The sequence below is a fragment of the Phalacrocorax carbo genome, chromosome 8, assembly GCF_963921805.1.
Source record: "Phalacrocorax carbo chromosome 8, bPhaCar2.1, whole genome shotgun sequence".
In the NCBI taxonomy this organism is placed as follows: Eukaryota; Metazoa; Chordata; class Aves; order Suliformes; family Phalacrocoracidae; genus Phalacrocorax; species Phalacrocorax carbo.
In genome coordinates this window covers 24,948,062-24,971,438 of record NC_087520.1, presented here as the reverse complement: position 1 = coordinate 24,971,438, position 23,377 = coordinate 24,948,062, and the positions used below count along the sequence as shown (strand labels likewise).

At 41.9% G+C, this 23,377-nt stretch overlaps 1 protein-coding gene across 2 annotated transcripts in view; it reads left to right on the top strand.

The window, feature by feature from the left end:
* NUP93 (nucleoporin 93) overlaps positions 1-23,377 on the top strand; it is a 91,409-nt gene that overhangs the window by 46,880 nt on the left and 21,152 nt on the right. The window contains exons 1-5 of one of the 2 annotated variants that reach the window (XM_064459271.1): positions 10,420-10,507; positions 10,667-10,729; positions 12,985-13,113; positions 19,876-19,950; positions 22,918-23,007. In XM_064459271.1, the coding sequence (XP_064315341.1) occupies positions 12,994-13,113; positions 19,876-19,950; positions 22,918-23,007 (285 nt within the window). In that variant the 5' untranslated portion in view covers positions 10,420-10,507; positions 10,667-10,729; positions 12,985-12,993. Of the gene's footprint in view, positions 1-10,419; positions 10,508-10,666; positions 10,730-12,984; positions 13,114-19,875; positions 19,951-22,917; positions 23,008-23,377 lie in introns of those variants that run through there. The other variant, XM_064459270.1, reaches the window with a different exon arrangement.

Genomic DNA, 23,377 nt, shown 5'->3' with positions numbered 1-23,377 from the left:
CTGATTTGGGCTTATTTTTCTAACTCAGGTGGATTTTGCCAAATCATCTCATGTTACTTAGGAGGGCTGAACTTCAAATTTGCTCATTTTTCTTGAAATTCCAGTGTGTATTTAAAAAACAAAAACAAAAAACAACTTGTACCCTTCACACTAAAATGCATGTAATCTTGGCCCTTTCTTTGTAGCGTTAACCAGCCACTAGCAGCAAAATAAAGTAGATTTAACTTTGGAAAGGTTTTCTTTCTCGATGTATGTTTTTCTGGGAGATCTCAAATTGCCACAGAAATGTTACAGGAACCCCCATTGTGGAGGTGCAGCACTAACGAAAGCCACCTATGCTGGGATTTGCATCCTGGTTTGACTTGGTTATCGCATTTACAGTGCTGACAGGATTTTGATGTCTCTGAAGCAGGCGTTGTCCCTTCGAGGCAGTAAGTGTTTGCTGCATGCATCACTTTGTGTCTGAAATACAGATGGAGGCTGGAAGATTTTTTGCTTGGCTGTTTTTTTTAACCGAAGCAGAAGGATAACTAGTGCTCCCAAGGAACGTTCAGGAAGGTGGTACCTGGACTTTCTGCGGTGGGATGGGGCATGGCAGCAGAAATCCCTCAGCTTGAGTCAGCCCGAGAACAGGGAGAGTGTCAGGCTCAGTGCTGCCAGTCTTCTTACTTGCATCCAGAGGAGGTAAAGAGAATCAGTTTTTTATTACTATTTTTTTCATACAGTTGAAGGTTATAACGGTGTTTCTATATCTGAAATTGTGAAGGAAGAGATGTGCAAATACCAATAATGTGCTTTCATTCCAAAAAAACCTGCGAACACCCCTGTTTCTCACAAGCAGCAAGGCTATGTGCTCCCAACCAGACAGCCAGAAGGACAGAGCACTTACAGGGTGGGGGGAGATTGTGGGGTTGCACTAAAATTTGCAGAAGTGGGTTGGAGGAGACTGGGTGTTAATGACTAGCTGGTTTGCTTATTTATTTATTTTATCCCTTTTTGCTGGCGTTCCATAAGAAATGTGCCATTTCAAGCTGGGAAATACTTCATCGACTGATAGGGATGGCAGTTTGGTTTTCGGATGTGAACAGTATATCCTGAGAAATTAATTTTCTGCTGCCAGGTTAAGTGGGTTATTTTATCTGCTTATACGTTGATGCTAATGTATAATTAGTCCAGTGACAGGCACTGCAAGCTTGTCAGTATGCCTCCTTTCTGCCTTTTTCTTTCCTTTTCAAACTACACCCTTGTTAGCTAGTATTTTCTGGGGTATTTAGAGAGAAGCCTATCCTCCTGTAACAGGGATGGACACTCCTCTTTCCTTGGCTTTATCAATTTTTCATGCGGTGCTGACAGATTTCCAGTGGCTGGTTTCTCTGCTTACACCATCTCGGGAGACTCCTTGCCAGCTCTCAGTACAGTAAATTGAGGTGTGGTCTGCAATGGCAACTGTGCTTGTCCCTGCCCCTGCCATGCAAGGACGTGACATGGGCAGAAATTCAACGTACAGGTTTTATTTGTCACTGCGTTATTTGAGCATGGTTTTCTGTAGAGGGGGAAGAATGCGCAGCTACTTCTCAAGAAAAATCTGGAGTAACCACAATGCTAAAATGGCAGCAAAAGAAATAAGAAAATGGCGTCATCAGTGAAATTAGTTTCGATGGCTTGATTTGAGGGGGTCCTGCCTGATGCAAGGATGTTTTCAGCATGAGGTATTATGTTACAGGCTTAGTTGTAACTATACAATGAAGATTTTAAATAATTTAAATCTGTGGGGTTTTTTCTCGGTATTCCCTTAAAAAGCATGATACCAAAGAGGCGGATATAAGAGCTTACTCTAGTAGATGATCAGAAATTATCTTTGTTTGCATGCTATAAATATTTTTAGTATCAGGTTGCATTGTGGATCTCAAGCCCATTGGAATTACCTCATATCTTAATTTATTTAAACTAAACTCCAAAAAAGAGACAAAGCCCTGAGTTTTGCTTTGATTGTGAATCTCTCAATGCGCTTGAGTTTTATAGGGTTGTATTTTTTTAACTGGGATGTTAATACAAGGACATTTGTAGCACAGGGGAGAGACTGTAGCCGCTCATCATGGCACTGAGCAAAGCCCCACACCAAGGTCAATCCCTCTGCATTTAAAAAATCTTGAGAAAGAGATAGCCATATATTTGGAAACGTGACAAACAAGCTCAGATTTCAGATCGCGTGGTTCGTTCGCTTTGTGTCAATGCCATTGGTGACGGTGAAACGCCAATGCCAAAGGAGATGGGCTTCCCGCGTGTCCTGCTGCTGGTCCTGCTGTCCTGATCTGCGCGGAGACCTTCCCTCGCTCAAGAAGTTGTATTCCAAGTGAGGTGACGTTGCATTTAATTGCTTTTGTGACATTTTGGTTTCTTTATTAAGACAAGCAGAAATGCTGGTGGAGATGCTTTCAGATGTGATTACCAGTGTTAGCCAGCGGAACAACCTCCTTCTGGTGGCTCTAGAGTAACACTACAGCTGTAATTGGCTGGCAAGAGTCTGTCCACCTTCTTTCTCTAGTTCAGATACATTTTTTCATTGTTTTTCTTCCTTCTGTGCTTTGCATGACCTCTAGGCAGGTTAGGGTTATTCAAGACATTCTATTTTGTTATTGCACAGGTTTCCTTGGCACTTTGTAGCTTGGTAGGACCTGGGATTCTTGTTGAGAACAGCTCCCAGCTGCATCGTAGGGAGAAAGAAAAAAGACTATATGCCTGAGGAGGAAGAGAGGATTACTAGAGAAGGCAGCACTGTTGCTTACGCTATTTTTGTGTTGCATTAACGATTGCTGTCAAAAATTATCTGTGCAGTGGAGACTGATAATTTTATGTGGAACAGAACCTCATTCTGAGCAACTTCGCTGTAAAATTTTAGATTAAAAAAGGTATTATCTTAATTTTATGCCATTAAAGTGTTTGTGGCTTTGAAAAAAAGCTTACTAAACCACTTCTGACAGCATTCCCATGCGCTGTGTAGCCCAACATGACATGGCAAAGACTTTTAGAGCCCGAGAATGAGAGACTAATCTGTGTAATTGAAGTTATTTTGGCTTCACTCTGATGAAGGGGAAAGACACAACAAATTGCATGGATAATCACTAATATTTTAATAACTAGTTACACTGTATAAGCAGTATATAAATTACATATATTGTGATGGATGATACAGTTCAGTTTTCAGAACAGAGTGTCCTACTTCACTCAATTGTTATGTTTGGGTTTGTTAAATCTTGCAGATTTCTCTGGCATATTTTGCGAAATCTTAAAATGCATAGGAACACTGCCTTGAATTTCTGTGTTACGGTAGGAGTTAAGCCACTTGCAAGTACAATTTTAAGTGAAACATTGAGATCTCGTAGTGTGTGAAAGCTTGAACTCACTGAGCATCCTGTGTTGAATTAGAAGAAACTAAAACTGAGCGGAGTCATGCTTTGTGCCAGCAGCCATGATCCCTATTTATACACAGAACAAGCAGCGCTGTGTAGCAGCGTGTTCAATTTTGGGGCTGCCGTGTGAGCGCCTGGCACAATATTTCAGCAGGGAATCTGAGCAGTGGTATCTTTCTAGAGATTTCCAGTATGATAAAGCTGTGCTCCCTGTATATTTCATGGTAAATGCTGCTTATATTTGCTGCAAATGCCTTGCACTCTCCTTGACAGTGACGTGCTGCAAATGTGTTTTGGAGGACTGCAGTTGGGTGTGGGATATGATGGTACCTGTCATGCTGGGGGATGGTTTGGTATTAACTGATGGTTTGATACTAGCCATTCCGTGCTTAATGGATGGTCTCATGGCTGAAGCAGGAGCTAAGAGTTATTTGTATTTCTTCCCTCGAAGCCCGTATGCCTGTCTAAGGAGCACATTTCAGGTCTTCCCTTGCCAGATCCAAATGGTCCCAGCAAGAGTCAAAGAGCATGCACCATCTGCCCCTGCTTCTGTTAGGAGCTGAGCTGCGATTTCCTGAGGAGCGCTTCTTTCAGCAGTTTGAGTTGTTCCTGTCGCGGCTAGAAGGAATAATGGTATTTCTCCAACACAGCAAAATCCAATGTTACTGGATACAGTCTGAAGATTACTCTGAAAACTGCATGAGTTTCACAGACCAAACAGTCTAAAACAGTAAAATAATATAAAAAAAGTACTAGATATTTGCATTGCCGGCACTAACCTGTGGCAGCGAGCGCTTTGTAAATATTTGCCTAAGTCTTGCGCTGCCATACAGATTAAAGGCTGTATTCAAAACTGGGCATTGCATCAACGACATGCCGATGGTGGGGTAGGGAAGCCCTCTTCCTGCCCCAGAACTTATCTCCAGCGAAGGTTGCTTCTGTGCATCTTCCACAATGGACGCAACCTGTTGAAGAAGGCTTGCAGGCAAATGGCGGTGCCCCTTCTATGTTCCGCAATGCGTGCTGCCGCCCGCTGAGTGTGCGCAGGGAGTTGTGTGCATTGCCAAAGCACGCAGGCTCTAGCATGGTGTGCATTGACTCTTGCTGCTGCCAGAGTGAGGTTCCTGTTGCTGCTCCTCCATCATGAGACAGTATTGCAGCTCTGCAAAACTTGATTTTGCTGGAGCAAAAAGGTGCTTTTAAAAAAATCAAATAATCTTTAAAATCATTGCTAGTCATGCAGTGGAGCAGAGATTAGGCCAGGTTTTGTGTATTGTGATGACTTACTGTGGCTGAAATGCTATCTGCTTGTAGGGTGGGGAAGAGCTCTCCTACCTTGGCTTTCAAACAAATGGAATGTGAGTATTGGCTGCAAGCGTGGAGCACAGTCACGGTGCATGTCGGGGATGTGGTTTGAGACCCCTGTGAAGGCAGGTAGCAAAGCAGCAGATCTTCCCCAAGCCCAGTGTTTGGCTGTATTAGCACAGTTCTGTGCTACAGCTATTTGCCTGCATCCTTTTCCTTCTTAAGCTTCAACATGGCTGTTGCTTTGAAAGTCTCTGATGCAACACCTGGCTCTTGGGACTTAGGAAACTGTAAACCCTTCTGTGTTTTCCCTTCTTTTTTTCCTGTTTAGTCAATAGTGAAGTTAATTTTTTAGAAAAATTATGCAGGATTTCCCATTCTAAATGCTGTGGTAAGGAATCTGAGAAATGTGTATTGTAGTTTGACAAGCTCAGCTGCCTTAGGCTAGGAAAATTTTCTATTGCTAAATCTGTGAATTGAACACTGCATACAGCTGTGGGACAAGCCTTGTCAGACATTCCTTTTCAGTGGACCTTTGTGTCTGTGTACAATGATTTGTTCCTTGTCTCTCGTGCAGTGTCGAAGTGATGCTGACTGGTATATCGCCTTTCCTTGGGTTCTCTCCCTCTCTGAGGAGCTCTACTTTGGCCCCATAGAAGTTTTGCTGTCTGGTGTCCTCCAAGGAGAAAGCCAATTTCACAACTGCTCTTAGCTCATTGCATTTGGTGGGTGATCTTTGGGCCTTGTTGCTTTGAAGGACACTGTATTACACAGGCCAAGGTATGTAGTGAAGCTGTTTATCTGCGTGTTTTTAGCAAAAGCTGATGCTTTCTGCAAAACAAATCTTAGGAGACCTACAGAAGCTTCCAAGAGATGCTGGTGTGATGAATGGAAAAGAAGAGTCTGAATGGAGGATAAAAAATTGCCCGTGCTACACTGGCATGTCCCTGTCTTCAGGAATGCGTTAGTTGGCCACAGCATTGCTTACAGGCCCATCAGCCTAGCTATTTGAAGTGAACCAGCAAGCATTGATGCTTTTGTCAGCATAAACAATTTGGATATAAAAACCACAATAAGATATAGTATGGTCTGTTATTGTGGCAGTGGATTCCAGGTAGTTTTGCTTCATTTTCTGTTTCCAGAGACATCATGGCCAGGAGGACTGTGCCAGGGTGCACCACCCTGGGAGTATGCTCAGATGTATGCAAGTTTGCAGTAGGATTGTATTTAGCAAATCGTTTCTTAAAATTGCTAGTAGATACAAAATCAGGTGCTTCATCTGGAGCTACTGTTCCCAAACCATTCCTAAAGAGTGATTAACAGTATAATCATCATCCCTGCTGGTCCTTTGCAGGATTCGCTGGATTTCCTGGAAATCCAGCACTTGGAAATATTTTAATCAAAGAGGAATTGACTTGAGATGGTCCCAGATTGTTCATTTCATTTCTCCTTTCTTCCCTTGCCAGTGAAAAAGTAAGCATTGCTGTCAATATCCAAGGCCTCAGTATACTATTTGGCAACATTTGCCTTCTCTTGACAGCTTGAATACTAAGATCAAGTATTAAAAGTATGGCCTGGCTGATGGAAGTAATTAAGAGACTTCTGTCAGCCAGGAGAGAGTTACCTAACCTCATTTACTGTGGTAAATGGAAGAGGCTTTCAATCTTCTGTCAAAAAGAGACCATCAATGCATTCATGCCCTTTTGTACCAATAATGAATTAGATACTGGAACACTTTCTTGCTGGCGTTCAAGCTGGAGTAAGGCAGGTGCTGGTTCCTGTCACATCAGCCTGAGTCCGGCAGCGGTTGCCTGAGATGAGGAATGACAGTGGAACAAGGAGCACTGTGAGAACAGGGAAACGGCATGGCCTCCCAGGTGTCCTGCCCTCCTGCGGGTGGGGCTGCTTGTACAAACCATCCTGGACCGAGGCAGTGTGGGGCTGGATTTCAGCAGAGAGGGGAGGACATGAGAAGATCAGACTGGAATGCAAGGGGTAAGAGATCAAAGAGGAACTGGAATGTGCTGGGGAAAGATGCTGAGCCATAGACATGCAAGAATAAGTGGGACTAGCTGGGAAGTGGGAACCTGAAGGTGGGAGAGTGGGTTTATTTCTGTGCCTTTGTCCCTGTTTTGCAAACACCATCTCATCAGATATTGTACAAATAGCGTGTAGGACACATTCAGTGGCAAGTGTTGCAGAGAACCTGTGATGGAGAAGAGTTCTAGTGCTTCCTTTCTGAACTAGATACAGGAAGAGTGTATGGGAGTCCCACAGTAACAGGAAAATTAAATGCTCCTCACTAAAGCAGGGCAGCATGATGTGACTTTAAGGCTCTCTCAGCTCTTTGTGTAAACCTGCCTCAGGGAAATAAGATAAATTTTCATTTTCAAGCAAAATCCAGGCTATGTTGGGATCCCTGCAATGGCAGAGCTTGTGCACGGACAGCTGCAAGGTGAGGACTTCAGCACGGAGGTTTTAGTGATGCTTGTGTTAGCAATTCCTATCTTTGCCATCTGCCGCTGTGAAATAGCCCTTTGTCTCCTAACAGTATCTCTGTTCTCCTGCTTCTCTCTTTGGATACCCAGTATGAAGCAATGTCTTGTTGCTTGTTGTACAATCAGTAGCATCTCCCCTGAGAGGGCAGTTCCTGTGATATGGGTCGTGTACTCCCTGTGCGTGCTGAATGCCATACCTCCCTATCCTTGTCAGAGTCTGCAAGCATTTGTGGCAAAGTCAAACCTTGCCTCTGGGATTGCAGAAAGCTTTTAGGGCAGATGTAACTCAATTGGCACAACCAGCGCTGTTCGAGGCCCAGACTTAACAGCTTTAAGGGTTCACATATCTCTTATGTGGCCTGGGATTTTTAAGGACTAAAATTCTCGAGCATAAAGCATATCTCTTCCATCTTTCTACCCATCCTTGTTCCAGAGCGCTCTTTTTTTTTCTTATAGCAGATGGACATTTGTGTGCATTTATATATCCACGAAACCTAAATGTCCAGTGACCGAAGCATAGTGTACCACTAGGTGGCAATGCAATAAGCACAGGGAATAAGCACTGTTACAGCAGCAGGACACTCCTCACTTTTAACGTGTGAAATTTTAGCCACCAAAGCCCAGAGTGACAACCCCAGGAGCTCTTGTTTGGCCTAACTAAGCAGAAACAGTCTCATGAGCCCCAGCATAAGCTATTGAAGCTCCCTTTTCTGAGGTTTCACAATTAGCCTGTAATTAACTGAAGCAGCAGTTGTCATGCTGCAGTCATGATGTTTAGCACAAGGCATAGGGCAACCTTTTTAAAATGTACCTCTCCTCAGTGAGGCATTATAGATATTATTTGGAATGCATGGGGATTTTCATTTGCTGAAGGAGTAGTTTTTGAGATTGAAAAAGACAATTATCTTCCCCTAATTGGCATTCGAAGTAATGTGATCTCTTAAACGGACCTAGTGAACTCTCTGGGAGCTGGGAGGTTTCATTAAGGAAGATACTCAGCTTGAATTTACTGACTTCAGGGGAAGTTCAAGCACATTTTAAATTACTCTGCCGATCACCATCGCTGCTGTGTACTTTTCTAGGCAGTTACCTGCTCCGCTCAGGATACACATCCTTCCAAGGAGGGAGGAGAGACTGAGGGCAGTAATGTAGGACTTGTGCCTCAGGGCTTTCAGGAGCCCAGTGCTCACAGAGCAAGCAGGGAGCCAGGGCACCCAGGACCTCTGCAAGGTGCAGTGTGTGGCTTGGTGTGCTCAGCACCTTCCATCGCATCCAGATAGCTGTAGGTCTGCATCTTGGAGACGGTGGGCTTTTTTTGCCTGTAAAATTAGCAGCGTTGTTAGGATACGGCAAACACAGTGTTCTCTGCAACAGCAGATCCCTACCATCAGAAATGTGGCTGTCTCTTCTGCTGGTATGTTGGTGTGTGCTTTGAAGGTCTAGAAGCACTGCTTGTTATAGTTCCAGATAATTTTTCTCCAACTTAGGTTGGAAGTGGGGAAATAAAAAGCCTTCTCAAAGTGCTTCCACCCGTACAGACATGGACAAACGTACAAACCCATGTCTCCATCCCTCCCCACCTCTCCAGCACAGAGCCAGGATCAGGTCTTGGCCCGGTTAAGTGACTGCGGCAGCCCTTACCTTGATGCTGCTGTAATAGTTGGTCCCCAGACACATGCAAGGATCTGAATTTAGCTTCCCTTTTTCAGGCTATAACTGTGCTTTGTGGGCATTGTCTAAAAATAAAGTGGGACATGGTGGACAATGAAATGAAGAATAGGCTGTGTAGAAGTGGCTGCTCTCTTCTGTATTCAGGGGCTGTTTCTGGGGGGGACTGTGTCACATGTCTGTCGCATGCATGGCAGTTCATCCTCTGTCTGGTATACAGAAAGGGGTCACATTCCTGTTTCCACCCAAAGGGGGTCACAGGTTCTCCCATACCTCAAATGCTTGTTCTACATATTTCAAAAGGAAAGGGTGCAATGCCCTCTGTTACACATACTGGTGCTGTGTAGCAGGACAGTAGACAGCACATCTATGTGGCAGAGTTTCCTGTCAGATTTCTTCAGTTTGGGGGGATTTCGAACCCTCCTCACCTCCCAGAGCTAAGTAGCGATCTGTTTCTAAGAGGACTGTTTCTAAGACCTACTGTAATATATATTCCCAAAGATCCAAATCCCTATGACAGCAAGTTTCTGTTCTGCCACATAATCCATGCTCCTCTAGAGATCCTGAGGTCTACCTGGGCTGTATGGATCAATACTGATGTCAGATTGTTGGGGCAGGAACCATTTATTTGCAGGAAGATGTGGGGAAGGAAGGGCACAAAAGCCTCCTGATTCCTGACAAGTTTGGTCAGCCACTGCTGCAACTGTGTATCCTCGTTGTAAACACATAAAGCATGGTACATTGAATTCCCACTCCCTGGGTTTCTTAGTTGCTCTTAATTTTAGAGCTGTGGAGTGCGCATACAGACTCTTAAGATATTAGCACTTAATGGAGTTGATAATGTTATAGTTGATTACTTCAGAGGGAGGTAAAGGCTTCTTTTTCCTTTTTATGATTTGAATAATGATTAAGTTTAAGTCTGGGAGTACAAATCAACTTGGTTTGTTTAATTGATGATATAACAGTGAAAATGCAGAACAAAAATATTCAAGCTAGGGTGTAATAAACGTTTCCTATGTGTTACTAGAGTTTACCCCACAGCTGTTTGTTTAAAATTCGAAATATCTTATGTTTCCCTAGTATGGGTCACGTAAGTAACCTACAGGAGCTAACAGCTCATCTAAGTCAGTCTGTCCATGCACATCTGACTTTACTGATATACTGAAAATTAAAAATAAAATACTTATGTATTTTACCCTTTCCAGCTGTATGCATGGAGAGGCTTTGTGGTAAACTTTTCCTGTGTGCTTTCCAACTGTTTAGTTATTTCCATACTTCCTCAACTGAGTATTTTTAAGGCTCATTTTCACAGTTCCTGTTGGGCCTCCAAGAGCTCCACTCCTGCCTGAAGCTGCCAAGTCAAAACCTTTTTTTTAAAAAAAAATTTTTTTATTTTTTCCTCCAACATACTCAAGTCAACAGTCTTATCTTGGCTTATCGTTCATACCAGCTTTCATCCTAGCTCCCTCAAATGGAGAGCAAGAGGAAGCAGTTGCTGGGACGCAGAGATAAAAGAGAATAGAAGCAGGACATTTCACTAAGATTTAATGCATATTAAACCAGGGGATTAATGCATTTTCATTTTCACATTTCTCTGTATGGATATCTTACTGTACCTCTGGTGAAGTAAAGTGACCTTTAAACTTTTTGGGAGTGGATTGGGGAGAGAGCTCCGAGTACTTCTCAGAGTTGAAAGAGCCGAGTACTACAATATGTATCTGATGTTAGTGCAAGGCTGATTTTTTTTTTTTTTTTGACTGAAGCTCTGTGTCTCCTTTTCTGCAGGGATTCCTGAAAAATGAAAAAGATAATGCATTGCTGTCAGCCATTGAAGAGTCTAGGAAGAGGGTAAGTTGGAAGCAAGCAAGTTAGATATTTAATAAACCAGTGGAATTTAAGAGGACTGTATTGAGAATACAGAAAAATTAGACATTAGGAAATATTCCCTTAGCATTTTCAGAAGAAATACTTGTCAGTTGTATTTCGACGACAGTATTTTTGTAGGGTCAGGAGGCTCACAGTGCTAAATCTGTTTGAACAGAGAAGCTGTTGTTTGTAAGGCACAGCACACTCCCTCCAGCCCTCTCTGCACAGGTGCTGCCTCTTCTAGAGGTGCTAATGCCTAGGACATGGGGTTTATTTCCTCCTTTGTTCTGAGAAATGCCTTGTGCACTGCCTTCCCGTACAGTGATGACACTCAGTGTATTTACTGTAGCTGTTTCTCCAGGTTACAGGAGTTGTTGAAGTACATATGACCACATTCAGGCCTACGCAGCAGAAGTGCTGCAAGGTTTAATTCTTGTGTCTGTAGAAGAGCCAGAACACCATACTGCCTCATATTGTCCAAAGGAAATCTCTCATATTAGGAAAAAAAGGTGCCGTTTTTTTTTTCTTGAGCAGTACAAAGGAAAATGCTACAATGAGAAAGTAAGAGTTGTCGTTTAGGCCGAGTCCAGTTTTCTTCCCTTGAAAAGGACCAGTACTTAGTCTGCAAGAAAAAAAGAGCCTTCCCCCGTTCATCTCCTGTCTCTTCACCTCCAAGCAAGTAGTTGTTTTGAAGATTTTATTTATTTATTTATTTATTTATTTTCTGAGCTGGAAGTTGGTTTCTAATGTGAAATTCATCTGATCCTATTTCTGAATCTGTTTATGCTTTTGGTATCTGTCATGTTCTGGGGCAATGATTTCCACAATTGAATTATGCAGTGTGGAAAAATGCTTCCTGTTGTTTGTCTTAAAACTGTTGCTTGGAAATGTCACTGCATGCATCCTGGTGCTTATGTTACAATTGTTTCCCTTCATGTGCGCTTGGGGCATCGGGTATAGAACTGAGCCTGTGTTTCTTCCAAATGATAAGAAATAGTACTTAAGCTTACATATGAATGTACTGTAATTATTGATGCATATTTAAAACCCTGTTGAAATTATTATAGTAAAGGTAAGGATAAGACCTATATTCTACCAAGAAAGTATAAAATGAGTTTATATAATAAATCAAACAGAAATCATATGCTCTAGTTGCATGCACGCACCATAATTAAATGTTTGCCAAATGTCACTGCATCTTATCAATTCATTTATACTGGCAAATGTTTTGCCCCCTAATTGACAATATCCAAACAGTGGGCTGTAATGAGACAGAAAACCTATTCAGCCAACCAAGACATTTAGTTATGTACACTGCAGCACAAAGCTATGTGGAAGACAGAAGGCTGGGAAAGAAAAAGAAGTAGAAGATCCAATATAGCTTGTTCTCTATTTAGAATTAGTGGAAACATTCATATTTCCTGTCCCACTATACTCAAGACTGCTAGTTAACATCACCCCACCAATAATTGGAAAGGTAGTGAAGCATCGTCTCTATCCTAATGCTATTACTAAATAAAGGAATATTGAGGGAAAAGCTGTTTCCTTCTGTGAGTTCCCCAGCTGCATCTGGAAAATGATGTAGCATGTCAGCCATTTTAAAGGTAAAAGGATTGTTTCTTCTTGGGATATGATTTTCCTGCGTGCTTTCCTGAGTTACGTTCTTGATGAGTGACTTTCCGATTCTTTGGCACTGGCTGATTTTCCTTAATACTTTTATTTTTATTTTATCCTATTTCCTCTTTAAAAGAAAAACATGCTGGTAAAGACCTGAAAATGAAATACAGACAATAAATGTCTTTTAAGAATGCAGTAAGCCAAACCTTTATAGCCTCCAAGGGGGTGAAAACTAGTTGCCGTTAGAGACTGTGGTCTCAGCAAACCATGCGGATCCATGATGACCTGGATGTTGTGTCTATGCTGCTAAATTAAAGAAAGAATCCTATTGTTTTCCAGCCTGCTAAGTTTGGCATGTATTGCAGTACTATGGAAGAGACACAGATTCCCTCTTTTACCAGCTGGGAATGCGAGAGTTGTCGTAATTCCACACACACTTACTTTCTGAATTCCCTGATACCTGAACAGGAAGCCTGTTAAAATAACGTATCATTAGCTCTTGAGGGCTGTCCTGGTTGATCTATGTTTTGCTATTTTCTGTTTCATTTTTGAGCTGGTCAGAGCTTAGGCTGTTTGGTGTTTCTGTATGTTCCTTATCTCTTGGTCTTCTTCACCAACAGACTTTTGCTATGGCTGAGGAATATCACCGAGAATCAATGCTGGTTGAATGGGAACAGGTGAAACAAAGGATTCTTCATACTCTTCTTGCATCAGGGGAAGATGCTCTTGATTTCACACAGGAAAATGAGGTAACCCTGTCTTTCTAAACACTGCATAGTCACACGTGGCATGTACACAGCACTGCTGAAACCATCTCTGGATTATTCTATAGCTACAACTGTGTGAAAATGATAAATATAAAATCTCTGTTTAATTCCAGGATGGCTGGGACTAGCAGAATGCATTGTCTAGCAAAGTATCAAACCTTTTAGGGTTGTTCTTATTGACTGATGAGTACAGGCAGTGGAGCTCCTATTGCTGAAGCTGTGTTTTAAGCAACATATGTGCAAGCTGGAAACTTAAAATCGCGCTAATGCATATTACATCAATACACCCAAGGGGCAGAAAATGCATAGTGGTGAACTTCACCTACAGGAAACGTTTGCAATGCTAATGAGACCAGACAACTTCTCAGGGGTAGCAATACTCACACATAAGTCTTGGTGTGTCTCTGTCCCTTATCACTGTGTCCTAGCAAGGATTTATGGCTTCTTTTAGGAGGCTGATGAAGGTTTTCAGGTTTCTTGGCAAAATCAGGTGAATATCCAACAACAAAAAAAAGAGGGAGTATGCTTTCTTTTTCACCTTGCTATTTCATGGAATGCAGATTCAAGTTTTGTGCCTCCAGTGTTCATCAGTTCCAAGTGGCTAAATCCTTTGGGCAAGATGGACTCTTTGTTTAACGTGAAAAGGTATTGACTAGCAACTTAAAACATTCCTTATCTTACATTACACCTTAAAACATTACAGTGTATTCTCTTAAAGAAAATGCTCCAGTTAGGTGAGTAGAGCAAAGCACAGTTACATGCAGAGTTGTGGGAACTCTGCCCCTCTGAGCTAGAGGCATCAGGCATCAGCTGAGATCCCTGGAGCGCAAAGTTACACCACAGCTCCTGCATGATGCCCTGTGAAAACTGTAACCTTGAGAATGGAGGCAACGTGGGGTGGGGGAATGCAAGTTGCTGTGCTTTCAGGCTGGAAAAGAGGCACAGGTTTTTATAGCCATGTTCCTCTCTCCCCCTCCTCCTGCTCTTTTTTTTGGTAGGTTTTTCATTATTGATGTGGTTTTTAAAATAAATTCTTGTTCATTGGAATGACTTCTACAGCTGCAAAGTGCATTAAAACAAAAAAAAACCCTTGATGTTAATGGAGTATGACCTGTATAGGGATTTGGAAATAATTAGTTGTTAATGAAATGATCCTTTCTGATTACTGTTCTTTTAAATATAGGTTAATCCCAGTTAGCATACATCTTTTTATAGAAGCTATCTTCCCCAGGAAGTATTTTAGTGATACTTTACCATGACTTCTCAGAAGGTTGTCCAGCTTTCCAATATTAGAAATGCTAAATAATGCAGGCTAAATTAATTTAAAACTAGGAACAGCTATCCCATTATTTTAGGATGTGTGTCTGAAGACTTGGCAGCTATTTTGATAGCTTCTAACATCTTTGATTTGTGTGTGAGTTACTGGTGTGGGGTTTTCCTTTCAAAGTGTGGATATTCACTGGTAGGAGAAGCAATTTAATAACCTACTCTGAGAAGGTAAAGCACCTTTTCTGATGTTTTAGTGTCAAATGGACACTACTCCCAGTCCCTGGCACTCAAGATGCCAAGCATCAAATTGATGGGGGGGGGTGGACATGGACACCTGTTATGTTTTTCACTCAGTAATACTCCACTCTCTGTTTCAAAGCACTCCTAGTATCAGTATGTCATTTCAAGAGCATTTACAAATCCTTGATATATTCTAGTCTTAGCCTCAAGAAGTCAAAGGTCTGAGAGGTTTGAAGTGCATCTACTGTGTTAAAAGCCTGTTATCTAATGTCCCCACAGCAGGTTGTTCTTCTAAAGCCTTGTTCCAGTCAAATAAGTTTTTTGTGTGTGCGTGACACAAACAGACACAGCCTGTAGAACATAGTAGAGGTTTAATTGATATCCTCTGGAGATGGAGAATCAACTGAAAAGGCACAGATCCAAACGCAGCAGGGGGCCGGTCTGCCTGTGAGCCAATTCTCAAGCTTTGGGCAAGCTAATTTGGGCAGAGTGAAATACCAACACATTATTCATGGAAATAAGACCAATTAACAGGGAAAGCTCATGATTCAAAGAAGCTAGCGCAGGACTTGCCATTGGGGTTTTCTGTTCCCCCTTGTTCTCCAGCCTGGCCTTCTTCCTGTAAGGGAAAAACAGTGATAATAGAAAAAGGTGCTTCTTGGGGAAAAGGGGGGAAAGCCCAGGTTTTGTTTTCAAGTTATCAAACACTTATGCTCTCAAGGTGTTTTTGTTCAGAGTCTTGTTCCACTAGGTGCCGAGGCATTTCTTTTGTCCTTTTACTCCAGGTTTTTCTTTCTTCCACCCTCACCCCAAGCTCTTCCACTCCTGCTGTCAAGCAACCCATTCCAGCAGTGATGGAGAGACACTGTCGCGCTCTGTTTCTGCTCTGCCTCTCTGTATCGTGTCTTCATATCCCTTAAATCCCAAGGACTGCAAGATGCTTTCTGCTCCCCCGCTGCACCGCAGTATATTTTGATGGTGTTTCTCCAGCTCAGTCTCCTGCCTAGTTATTCACTGCATCTATTGGCCAAGCCATTTGGAGTGCTGACAAAATGTCTGCCCAGACTTCTGCTGAGGAATGTGCATATGCATATGAAGGTGATGAATAATGCAGTAAGGGGTTGGGTGTGCAAGTGAAGCTGAAAGCTTGGCTGAGTACAAATGAAGGAGGACTCCTTTGAAAAGCAGCATCGTTAGGCTAAATGAATTTAAAGATAAAAATGTGATGGCAGTGCAGTATAGCTGCAGCTTTCACAAATGGATAATATTCAGAATATTACAGTTCTGAAGAATATTTTGGAGAAACCTAAATTGAGGGCAGGGAGAAGCAAATGTGGCTGATAAAAACAGCACAAGCCATTTAAGCAGTATCAGACCTAGAGATGCAGAAAGACGTGTGTGAGCGCTTGCACTCTTGCAGTCCTTTGTGCATTACCCATTTTTCCTTTTGCTGCTCCAGTTAAGCTTAAGAACCTGACCTGAAAGATGCTGGTTCTCCTGTGCACCTAGCTGCTGTTTTCAACACATCTTTCATAATCTTTTCCTTGTTTGAAAACTTGATAAGTTCTGACTTGCCACCGAAAGATATCCTCCCCCTTTCCCAAATGCCCCCCCCCTTAGCTGGTAGGGGATGCCTTTTCAAACACTGGTTACCAGCTGCAAAAGGATTGCCTGCACAACTCTCCATTTCTGCAATTCAGGGTGAAACCCATGCTGATTCACTGCTTTAGTGTTCCTTTTCAAATTTCCTTTTAACACAGCCATGAGATAGTTCAGTGAGCTAGTGCTTTTTTTTAAGTTTAATAATTCAAAGATGAAGCCAGAATGTAAGTATGAGATGGAGAAAATAGGAAATAAGTCATAGGAAATGCCCATGGCTCTTGGCATAAGAAAGAAAAGCAAGACAAATTCTGGAGTTCCTGAATTTTTTCCTTGCTGAGGTGCCGAGTCAGTAGTGGGCATTTAAAGAATTTCAATGTGGCAGTTCTCAGCTATGGCAGATTGTTAATAAGAGATTCTCAAAACATAATTGTGAGGGTAAAATTAAAACTGGAGAAAGGAAAGGAAAAAAAAAAACTCAAACCAAACCCCAGAGCAGTAATTTCTTAGTTTCAGGCGTGCAGTTTTGAATTCAGATCCTTACCTGCGGGTTTTAACCTGTCAGTCATACGCTGCTCTCTGGAGTGGCAGCCATGTGGACGCTCTTTCATGCTGCAAAGCAGCAGCAGGAGAAAAAGGAACCAGATTCACAAAACAAAGCCCCAGTCCTTATGTTTCTGGTGTTTAGGCACTGGTTGAAAAGTGACACTAAGTCACAATGTATCCTTCTTCACTTGCTTTAGAAGATGAAACCTCATCAGTAATTAATGACAACGTCCATAATTTAGCGTTACTTTAAATAACTCTGCAATTTATCTGGCACAGCATAGGGGAAGGCTGCAAAGCGCTATTTCTGCCATCATGTCTGTTTCCCAGGAAACCTGCTTTAACAGCTTCTTTGTTCTTTAGAACAAAGAATTTGTCATTTTTTAGGTGGGTTTAAAGGAATTTGTGTCAGATGATTTGGCACGGAAAGAAAAATGCAAATGCTTCTGACTATCAGTATCCATTAGGTGTGACTGTGAAGAGTATTTTTAGTGTAAGTTCAGCTGCAAAAAGAAAAAGTGGGATTTCTTTGGGGTTTTTGGTAAGGCAGTTTTATACTGACTAAGGTCTAAATGCATCTGCCTGATTTTATAATTAGGTTGGACATAATTTAATTTGCAATATTACTGAGAAATTAATGCGGTGACAAACTAATACCAGCAATTTTAAAGGATTGTCCAGGTTCATCTTTGATACCTTTATTCATTTATATTTTACTATATCGGGGCAGACACAACAGAATATTTTTTAATTCTGTAATCAACTGTGGTACGCTATGCAGAAAGCAGTAATCACAAATACCACAAAGTTCTTGAAATTTCCCAACAGAGGTCAATGCCCTTATCTTCACATATAGACTCCCAGCGAACTCGGAACAGCTTCTTGGCCATTGCAAGCGTGTCACACTATTGGTCTTTAAATTTACAATTGTGAAAATTTTCCTGATGAGAACTCCTAGGCTAGGGCAGTGGATAGCCATTGTCTTTGCAAGAACATATGCTCGTGAGTGTTAGTTTAATCCAGGTTATCTTCCCTGATACAAAATGAAAATTATAAGCATTTGGGAATGACTGAGAGACTGTTCAGTGCATAGACTGATCAGTTATATGTCTGGAAGTTCATATGTTTCTATTATTTAATTTAGAAGTTGGGATGTGAGATTCTTTTGAAGACCCTGCCAGCATTTCGTCCTCATTTGAAACAAGCTGAATGATGACACCATCTGGAGAAAAGCTACCCATTTCTTGGATCTTTTCCTGAAATCCATGCAAGCCAGGTCATGGCAGGAATGTTGGTCCTGCCGTGCTGCAGCCTGACAGGTGTCAGCAAAGCTGAACTCTAAAGCTGATTAAAGTGAAATTGAAAACAATTATTCCCGCCCCCTTGCATTCGGGCATTGTTGTCTGTACAGGCAGTGAGTAGGTCACATTCAGCTGATCTCTTCCAGGAAAGACTAGAACATGTCCTTAAGTGATACTTGAAGGTGATCCTTTCTACACGGTAAAGCACTGACAATCTTGGTAACTGATGTAAGAAAAATTAAAGCTATTTGTCAGTGTTGCTAAGGTGCAGTATCACAGCTAATGAGGACGTGCAGCTAGCCGTAACTGACTTTGATGGTAAAAAGCTTAATTTTAAAACTCTGCAGATGTACCTGCTCTTTCTCAGAAGAAGTCACTGATTCCAGTTTAGAAGAATACAGATGGACTTGAGTTATTTGGTAACAAACCAAGGCACGACAAGGCACCTTCTCAGTGTTTGCTTACAGCCACTTTCAATATTTAGCTTGTGTGCTTTGCATCCTCTCTCCTGGTGGAAGTAAGCAACCATCCTAGATCCTCATAACTACCTAAGCTAGATACCTGAAGCAAGCTGAGCAAGGTTTGTGCAGAGTGGTGAGATCTGTTACCAGACCAACTATACCTGGGAGAGTCAAATGAGTTTTTGGGTTCAAAGTCTGTAATTCAAAGGGTGTTGCTTCAGTTGCAGTCCTGAAAACATCCTTGTTTTTTCTGAAAGCTTGTCTGTTCCTCTTTGCTTGCTCCAACTATGTCAGTTGGCTTCATAATAAATATTATGCCTCTATACTGAGCTTGTCTTGCTTTTATCTTCAGACCATCATAGCTGTAGCACTGCTTATGAAGCAGCTGATATTAAAGGGCTGCTTACCTCAAAGGGCTCTGTCTTTGAAATTATTGCAGTTTATTTTTCAATAACTTGCAGTGCTGATGCTGAAATGAAGACCTTAGGAAGCAGGCAATATTGAAGAATGTTACATACTTAATTAGGAGTATTCCTTTCCCCAGAGTGTGGTGAGCATCCATGTTCAGTAGTGGCTATACTGAAAACATACCTGTGATTTGTAGTGAACAGTTGCAAGGATAGCTTTATGCAGCATTAGAATATTACGTCAGTATTGTATTTAAAATTTTATAAAAGAGCACAAATATTCCATGCTGTGACTCCATCTGCTGTCCTTCTACACTGAAAATATCTCAATCTTGACATAGTCTCTGTGGGTAGGAAGATGATATTTTTTTTTCAGGTCAGTATATTGCCAGTGTCCTTCCTCCTAGACCTGACCGGCACAGGGCACTTCTTCGCAGATAATTGAATGCTGCAGTCACGTTTTGTGTCTGTGTCATGGTACTAGGACAAAACTGGAGTGTCTGCTTTGCTAGACTGGTTCCATTGAGCTGGTCCATCCAATTCTGTGTCCTTGCTGTGAATGGAGATTCAGACTAGATGCTTCACAGTGAGATATTAACATGACAATAAGCAACCTTTCAAGAAACAAAAGGAAAGAACTGAAATTATAAGATGCTCTCAAGAGGTGCTGATGTGCTAGTTCCAGAGAGCTAATGGTTAGTTTGTGCACTGAATAAGGAGCGTTTCTGTCACTTTAGAAAATTTAAGCTAAATTGGGAACATAATAAGGTATTGCAGTGAGACTGCATTTTACTCTGTAGATAGTTCAAAACCCTGTTCTTAGTTCTGTCAGGAACATGGTTTTGCTGTTGTTCTTCAGGAGTAGATATATTGGTAAAATGCTTTGCAATAATTTTATACTTTGTGCTTCTCATTAAACAGCCTAGCTACATTGGGGAGTTGGGCCCTCCAGGTCGCAGCTCCTTAGACAACGTGGAGATGGCATATGCTCGGCAGGTGAGTGGAAATGAAAAAACAGTCAAACATTAATTTCCCCACCCCTCTCTCTGTCTGTAGAAAACAAAGATCTGTGAGTGCAGTGTGTAAGAAGATATGGTAGGTGAAACACAAAAATGTCTGCCTGTGGTTAAAATGCAGTTGAAAAATGCAGAAATGTAGCTTGACTTTTTTTAGAAGTGTATTCATCTCTCTGCTACAGGATTTTTTTGTCAAAAGGAGATCCTGAATACCGTACATGACTGTAGAAGTAATTTATGCTCGTATAGTAAATTGAAACTCTTGTAACCTTTCAAGAAAAATAATATTTTTAGAATTCATTTCAATGTGTAATGGTATGCACATGAAGACTTTCCATTCCCTTTATTCTCGCATGTGGAGGATCACATTTCTGATGTGTGCATGTAGGAAAAAACATGCTGAAGTCTTAATGCTGCTGTTTGTCAAATTATATCCTATTTAATGGCATCGGTTTGATACAAAAATTCGCGGATACTATCCTTCAAAGTCCGAATCTCCCCGTAAGAGGAAGCGGAGTATCCAGAAAGTTCCCAAAATAAAACTCAATAGTAACAAAGTCACTATTAAGCAGGCATCCTTTATTACAGCGCTGGGCAGCACTGGGGATTGCTCCTCTGTGAGTGCTCCAGTGATTCGGTAGGTAAACTTCCAAAGATTATATGCTATAAAGTCATACATAGTCATAAGGTTCCCGAGGATTCATTAACATATGTAAAAGTTCAATCTGCATGCATAGTTTTCTTTTCAGGGGTCCTCCAGTGGTCTCTGATGGTCTTCCTCACCTGTCCGCTGGTTGAACTTTGGGTTTCCTTTGCCCATATATAGTAATTGAATTAGTTTATCAGTCCTTTAGCCTTGGACTATCACAAGGGGCTGATTTAAACTAGTTCCTCGAGGAGTGCTTATCTCGGCACTGATGTCCCAAGTCTATGTTATCAATGAATTTACTAGCTTATTCACGATCTTTTTAATCCTGTCAGGCACCAAGTTGCATTCTTCAAATACCTGAAACTATCTTTGCAAGGGAAGAAACCACAAGAGAACAAGGATGCTTACAATAAGGTCTGAGTCAGGGACTGTCAGAAGTTTAGTCCTTTCAGCTTCTGAGAAGCTTTAATGCATCAGCTATGAATTAATACGCCTGGTGGAATTAGACTCCCTCTGAAAATTTTCTGGGAAAGCTGATAAAACTTTACATAACCAATTTGTTACTTTTGTTGTTTGAGATGACCTGTTTACCAGCACTGTTGGAAACAAAATGAAAGAGAATGACTTGATTTTTCAAAATGGAATATGTAAAACTATGTAGACAAAGCGTTGTCTAATTTGCACACAATTACTGTGATTGCGTGTGTTGGCTCAGTCTTTGCTGAGCCAGATAGCATTGTGTACATCTGTTTTTCTGTGTCTGCGTTCAGTTATGGTAACTGAAGAAATGAATCACAAAATAAGGTGCATGGTTGTGCTGATGAAGTGTACATTTGGTTTAGTTGTTGTTAGCATGTATTAATTTGGTCCACCTCTGCTGTAATATTCTTGTATTAAGGATCTTTCTTGTGGCATAATTATATTCATACTTCGAGGCTGATGTCATTGTTCCCTGATGTTTTGTGGGTATGGAAAGCTCAGCCTCGCTAGTACCAGGGTGTTGTGGTTCAGCCTCAGCTGGCAACTAAACACCACAGAAACACAAATGATATAGCTGCTCACCACCCACTGACCGATGCTGCCTGTCCCCGAGACTATATCACACTCCCACAAACCCGCGTGGGGCACGAACCCGTCGGTCCACAGCGGCGGGGCCGTCCCAGCACCGCTACCCCCCAGGGGTAGCTGCAGAGTCACAGTGTCTTCCCTGTGGGCAGGCAGGCGTGCTCTCATCAGGTTTACAGGCTGCGTGCAGGCTGCTTGTGATGTGCTGTGGAAATGTGGCATTCGTGGCCAGGCTTCTGCTGCCAAAACACTTGGTGCGGCTACCGTGTGGTCCCAGCAAGCCCTCTGGAGAAGCTGGCCTGGCTGAGCTGTCCTTAACATCCCCTGACTTGAGTGCAAAAATACCTGGGTTTCAGTGCTGGATACGGGCTCCTATGGGTTTCAGTGGGTAGTTAGGAGTCCTGTGCTGTTTCAGTTTATCATCAGCCATGAAATGTGTTTTATTTACACTGAAATGATTGGTGGTGCTTCATGTTTAGTTCACAGAAACATGGTGAAGTCCATATACATGATTTCATTGATGCTAGATTCTAGTTGCAGTCCTGAGCTCCGCATCTTGTTTGCACGCTGGGCATGTTGAAGTAGTAATGCATGCAAGAAAAAGGGATTTAAAGTACAACGGCAGTGCTTTTCTAGTATTGAGAATGATTATTTTTCAGAGGTAGCTAGAAGATCTTTGGGCTAAGAGTACAATAAATAATAATAGAAGCAGCTAAATTAAGACCAAGATTTAAATCAAAATGGGTGTGTGCATGTGTATATGTGTTTAAGGGGAGGTTTTGAAGGGTTTCTGCTCTCCTTTCCCACGTCAGATTTCCCTGAATATTGCCACAAACAGGCAAAATGGTCTTTCTTTTGTGTCAGCAGGTAGGAGGCTGCCACGCAGGGGAATGTCACAGCCATCCAGTTGACAGGTCTTCCTAATCTTTGTCCTCCAACAATTAGCTGCAGTTAGTCTAACAGGGTATTCAGCACAGGGCTTTGCCATGCAGAACCCTTGAATAGCTGAATTGCTGCCTGCCTTCAGGCAGGCCTGGGGCTTGGTATTGTGGAAGTAGGGTTGGTGCTGATGCCCATTCTTCTGCGTTGGATCAGAAGCAGCTAATGTAGGAAGGAGGCAGAAGGGGGGACACTCTGTTCTTGAAGCCTGGTTCAGAATTTGTTGCTGTAGCTGGGGAGGGGAAAGGGGAGTAACATGCATTGTTAAGTTTGCTTACTTTTAATACGTTTCAGATTTATATTTATAACGAGAAGATAGTGAATGGACATCTGCAGCCTAACCTGGTGGACCTTTGCGCTGCTGTTGCAGAACTGGGTGATAAGGTACTGCCAGTGAGTTAACATAAGGAAATGTATTTAATCTGTTTTCAGCTGTGATTAACAGCCTGCTGACATTGGTGGAAAAATACTGATATTGCTGAAAAAAAATTGCACAACTCCACAAAAACCACAAAGCCAATACTGGAATCTTCTCTAGTACAGCAGGGCCCACCTGTGATGAACTTGGTCATGGTGAAAATTTCTTAAAGCAATGAGGAAGAAAAGAGCCTGCCCTCACCGCAGTACCCCATCCTGAGTGATGAGTTGTTGAGGAGAAAAAATATTTTTCACTATAAATGGTTTCTGTGGTGTTTGGTTTTCAAAATGTTGCTTCCTAATAGCCTTTGCCTGTTTTAGGTGAAGGGTTTTCAAT